This window comes from Octodon degus, unplaced genomic scaffold (assembly GCF_000260255.1).
Source record: "Octodon degus isolate 3935 unplaced genomic scaffold, OctDeg1.0 scaffold00147, whole genome shotgun sequence".
NCBI lineage: Eukaryota > Metazoa > Chordata > Mammalia > Rodentia > Octodontidae > Octodon > Octodon degus.
In genome coordinates, this window is record NW_004524723.1 from 115,454 (window position 1) to 120,712 (window position 5,259).

Sequence of the window (5,259 nt, forward strand, 5' to 3'; positions counted from 1 at the left end):
TCCGGCCCCCACCCCTTACTGTCTGAGGGGAGCCCGGGCTTGGGACCTGGGTGTGCGCCATTCCAAAGCCGTGTAACCCGACACTCCCCTCCCTGGCCTGTTTGCTCACTGGCAGGTGGGGTGATACCACCCTTAGCCGGGCTGCCAAGATACACCAGCAGGGGCTCATTTCCTGCCGCTTGTCCTGGGCGCACAGGGACCCACCCGGAGCTGAAACGCTGTGGGCAAGTCTAGACTTCCTCACCACAAACTCCTGAGCCTTCCTGGGGAGGAAACTGGACTCCAAGGTTCTCTCCAGAAGTCCATCTGGCCCACCCTGAGGACTTCGGAAGGGTTTTGGCTCACGGCCATTGGCACAGATTCCCGGGAGACAAAATCAGCCCCTCATACACACACGAACACCCCACCACCACCACCTAGAACCTCCAGGGGCTCCCCAAGCCGGAGAGGCCAGTGTTCCACACTAGCTACTGTCCTAAATTAACACCACAGACTCCTCTCCCTAATCCTTCATGGGTCTCCATTTGTTTGCCTTTCAGATTCCTCTTCCCCACCTGCATCTCCGCACCTGAGTCCAGGCACCTTGTTGGCATCAGCATGGCAAGCCCTCCCAGTTCCTTCATCGCTGGCCTCTGACCGCTGAGATTGCCAAACTGGCACAGTGGCTCCTCTGCCCTTTTCTCTAACCTCATACTCCACACCCACACACCCATCCCCAGCTCAGCCAGGGTAGTCCACCACAATTCCCTTTGGCTTTCCTGCCGCTACAGCTTGTAGGAGCCCAGTTTTGTGTGCTTAGAATTGTCTTTTTCTCAAATCCGATCACAAGCACACCCTTCAGGACCTACTTGAAGCCAAGGGACTTGCACTCACCCCACAGCCCTCCCCGAGACCCATGGGTATGAGCTTTTTTTTTTTTTTTTTTTTTTTGGTCTTTTTGAGACAGTTTTACTACATAGTTCAGGCAGGCCTTGAACTCACTTTGTATCCCAGGCTGGCCTAGATCCTGTAGTGATCCTCCTGCCTCAGCCTCTGAGTGCTGAGATTAGTCATGGGTCACCATGCCTAGCTGAACTCTTACATGCACTTTCTCCATCCCGTGCTATTGTGGGGAACCTCTATGTGCCCAGATGGAGTGACCTAAAGCCTGGGTGTTCAGAGGGTCAGAGAAACCAGGGGAGCATGTGGGCCACACTTGCTGCTCAGCACTGACCTCTGGCTGCCAGAGAAGAGCACATTCAGAAAATACTCTGGCTCCATGGGCTTCTGTGGAAGAGTTGGCTTTGCACAGGCACAGACCAACCGACCCCCATCCCACATACATTACTGCAGCTGCAGTGCACCCTGAAAGGGTCTAGTGGGCTTCTCCGTGTGCCAGACCTCCAAGGCAAGGACAAAGTACCACTCCACAGCTGCTGTTTACACAAGGCCACCCACGCTATTGAGACAGGGGTCAAAGGTCACTGTTCCACTATGAAAAGGGAATGAGGATTTTTCAAGGCAGTTCTGCATGCCTCATTGCACCCTCCAACCTTTGGGAGCACCTCCCAAACTTAACTGCTTCTTCATTCTCACTGCTGACTTAAGATTTACTGCCCCCATGGTGGGTTCTTCCCAGGGTGGGTGTGGGACTCGCAGTGTACTGCCCGAAGCACGCTGCACCTGGGACCCAAACAGACCAACAATCTCTGTGATGCCCCCAGTAACATCTGTCAGCCATTCCTCCAATCTCTTCCCTGTTCTCCTCTGATCACTTCTCCAGTGTCAGAAACAGGAGGTTCTCCCCTGACACCCACCCCCCATGGCACAAAAGCAAAACAGCAAGCTAGTTCCATTCCCTGGATTCCCTGGGCCATCTGACAGAAAAGTCTGAAAGCAGAGGGTAGGCCAGGAAATTCAAAACAAAAATTCAGTCTCAGGAGTGAGCATATCTAAACCGGCTCCCAACATAGTATAGACAGGGTGAGAGAGGAACTAGAGAACTAGAGGGGGCGATTTCCCTCACTCTAGGCCCAACTCTTCAGTCCCAAATCTGTTTTCAATGGACAAAACTCAAGGGGCCAGTGATACAGCTCAGGGGCACAAAGCCTGCCTGGCAAACATGAGGTCCTGAGTTTGATTCCAAATACCCACAAACAAACAAACAAACAAACAAAAATATCAATGGGCAAAACCTCAGTCTCGCATAACTTATTTTAAAGAATATAAACTCGAAAACATTTTAATAAACATGAGCATAAAGTTTTGATAATTAGGATGAATAAGCATTGCCTACAAAGCAGTTTGCCTCATGAGCCACAGGAATGGTACGAAGGCTATGTACACCCCAGGAGTCACTTCACTGCTGGGATTCACCAACGAAAGCTGCTCTCACCCCATAGGCCCTGTGGAAGCAGGTCCAAAGGGCTAGCTTGCCTTGAACAGCATGTAGAGCACAGGCAGCACGGCCACAAATGACACACAAGTGACCAGTGTGCTGTAGATGGTGTTCCTGTTCACTTGGGCTTCTAGCCTCTGTTCTGTGTTGGACAGGGCCAACATCATACTCCCCTGTGCCAGCAAGGAGCTAGGCAGAGTTCCGTCTGTTGCCTCTCCCAGGCCTGGGTGTGCTGCGGCCTCTGCAAGCTGAATCACTTCAACTATTTGGCTGCCGGTCTTATCCAGAACATCAAGCCGCTCTCGTAAACCTTCTAGACAGGAATGGACCTGCTGGGAATTTGCAAGCAGCTCTTGTAAAGCAGATGAAAGGATATCTATGTCTTTCTCTCTGGTCGGGGAAATACCTGCTGGTGATCCAGAGCCCTGGCCCTGCCCAGCATGCACCAGCCCCTTCAGGTCCATGATGAGGTCACGGAGGTCCCTCTGCTGGAGGGAGTAGCTAGCTGCCTGTTCGTGGATGGCCTCCTGCAGACTCACAGGCCCCTTCTGTGCCTCTAAGAGTAAGGCCTTCAGCTCCTGTAGCCGTACACGATTCACATAGGTAGAGCCAGCCACACCAATCAGAGCCCCCAGGACTGACCCAATGAGGGACCAGTTCTTAGTCCTTTCAGCTCTTGCACGCTCCTTCTCATGACTCTCCCTCACTGCTGCGGAGAAGAGAGAGAACTTCTCACGTTCAGAGTCTTCTGCATGCATGTAGGCTGCTCGGAGCCTCTTCTCCTCCTGTGGAAGCAAAGCAGTATCACACAGCAGCAAAGAGTCCCAGGGCTGCAGCCACAAGCATGTAAGCCATTCCCCTGACCTTGGCTCTACCAACATCTACTGCACAGATAAAGGTAGCACACACTAGAGGAACGGGAGTGCCGGAATGAACAGTTTCATCTTCCCGCCAGGCAGTCCTGGGTAGGCTGGGCATGTGCGGACATTCTCAGAAGGTGTCTACAAGAAATTGTGTCCACTGCTAGGTAGGCCAGCTCATAATGTAGGTCCGAGATGCTCAACCTGAGGGGTACTCAGGCTGTGGAAGCCAGGGGTCCCATCCATCCATAGGAGTTTTCTACCTTATCTGCTCACCAGGCCTCTCTCTTACTGCCAGGCCTTCAGGGTTCCAACGTGGCCAGGCTAGGGGCCCTGTTCAGGGGACAAAGGGTTGCCTCCCAACAGGCCTACCTGCAGCATCCTGTGCTCCAGAGTAGCCAGCTCCAGGTACTGGCTGTCCTCCCTGGAGACACGGTCCAAGCGGTCCCTCACCTCCTTCAGCTTGGCCTGTTGAACTTCCAGACCCTCTCGAGCCTCTCGGACAAGCCCACGAGCCACCATGAACACTTTCTCTGCCTGTAAAGAGGATGGCAATGGCTGTCAGATCCTTCTGACCATACCCACACAGCCCAGCTGTTCCCAAAAAGGTAGTAGTTAAAAAAAGGTCAGTGGGGCCGAGGAGATGGCTCAGTGGAATAAGCGCCTCCCTGGCAAGCACATGGGCCTGAGTTCAATCCCCGGTTCGGAAAAAAAAAGAAAAAGAAAGAAAAGGTCAGTGGGGTGTCAGCTGCAAAGAGCAGAACCAGTCCCTTAGACACTAATCCTGGCTCACTCAGGATTGCTCAGAGTGTAGCCCATGGCCACGCCCACTGAAGCCGGGATTTGTCCATTCAAGCAGAAATAACATGCCCCTGAGAAACTTGAAAACAGCCAACAATACATACAATCTGTATTCACTAAAGCCAGCCAACTTCTGTCTGATATAACCATAGGAAAGTAGCCATGTGCTTACACTAGTTCCCGAGTGTGGCCTTCCTTATGCTTTACAACACCATCAAAGGCATTGCTATGGTTTATAGACCTGGACACCCCTGCTCCCTACCCCCGCCCCTGTCAGCCAAGCTCAGTGTCTGAGAAGAAAGACAACCACGCAGTTCAAACCCTCCGCAGAACCCCCAGGATCTTCTTCCCTCACTACACTGCTTTGTGCCTAAGCAGTAGTAAGAGCAGAGAGTTTGACAGGATGCATTTCTACTGCCAAAAAACACTTAACCACAGGCAGCTCTTTCTCCTAGTCTGATGCTTTCCAGGGTCCTCCTCTGTCACACAGTAAGGCAGCAACTCTCAGGGCCTTTACCACCCCTCCCTCAGCCCAGGCTATAAAGGAGTATTTACCAGCACAATAGTGTTAGGGCTAGGGACTTGCTGATACACAGTGACTATTTTGAGAAAGAGTTGTAGATACAGTTACACAGACTTTCACACCAGTAGTATAAGACCCAGGTTTCTACGTGAGGTGGAGTCCCATCCATCAAGTGATATTTGTTTAAGAAAAGGCATGTCTGGATGAGTTATCAGCACCACACGACTGGTGACTGGCTTGGCTTGGGTCAGTAAGCCCATTTCCCAGGTCAATGGCAGGTCCAATATCCCCAGCTTCCTCCTCACCTCAGTCACGTTTCCCTGGGCCTCTCGCACTTCAATGAGCCCCACAAACTCTTCATATCTGTCCCACCAAGTCTTGGCTGTCAAGGCAGCTCGCTGCTGAATGCTCCGCCCCAGGGTTCTCCCCAGAGCTGGGAGACGATGATACAGAACTGTCTCCTCAGGGTGTTTCTCCCCAGGTTGGCTGGAGCCTGGTCTGCAGAGAGTCCTGGCTATAACAAAGTCCCTTCCAAGGAGGCCTCTCCGCACCAGTAAGCAGTGCGCACTCACAACGTGCTGCATGGCAAATGCAGGGCAGGGCCACAGCCCGTCATCAGGAGACCTGTGAAGGGATGCCAGACAGATCAGCACACAGCTGGGAAAGGCTGGACACAAGTCAGGTGTCAAGGCCTACAG

At 52.6% G+C, this 5,259-nt stretch overlaps 1 protein-coding gene across 2 annotated transcripts in view; it reads right to left on the reverse strand.

The window, feature by feature from the left end:
* Positions 1 to 2,196: 2,196 nt before the first annotated feature.
* Ccdc51 (coiled-coil domain containing 51) overlaps positions 2,197 to 5,259 on the reverse strand; it is a 9,068-nt gene continuing 6,005 nt past the window's right edge. The window contains exons 2-4 of one of the 2 annotated variants that reach the window (XM_012517154.2): positions 4,867 to 5,185; positions 3,610 to 3,774; positions 2,197 to 3,162 (exon numbers count right to left, since the gene is read on the reverse strand). In XM_012517154.2, coding sequence (XP_012372608.1) covers positions 2,407 to 3,162; positions 3,610 to 3,774; positions 4,867 to 5,145 — 1,200 coding nt within the window. In that variant the 5' untranslated portion in view covers positions 5,146 to 5,185 and the 3' untranslated portion in view covers positions 2,197 to 2,406. The remainder of the gene's footprint in view (positions 3,163 to 3,609; positions 3,775 to 4,866; positions 5,186 to 5,259) is intronic. The other variant, XM_023702280.1, reaches the window with a different exon arrangement.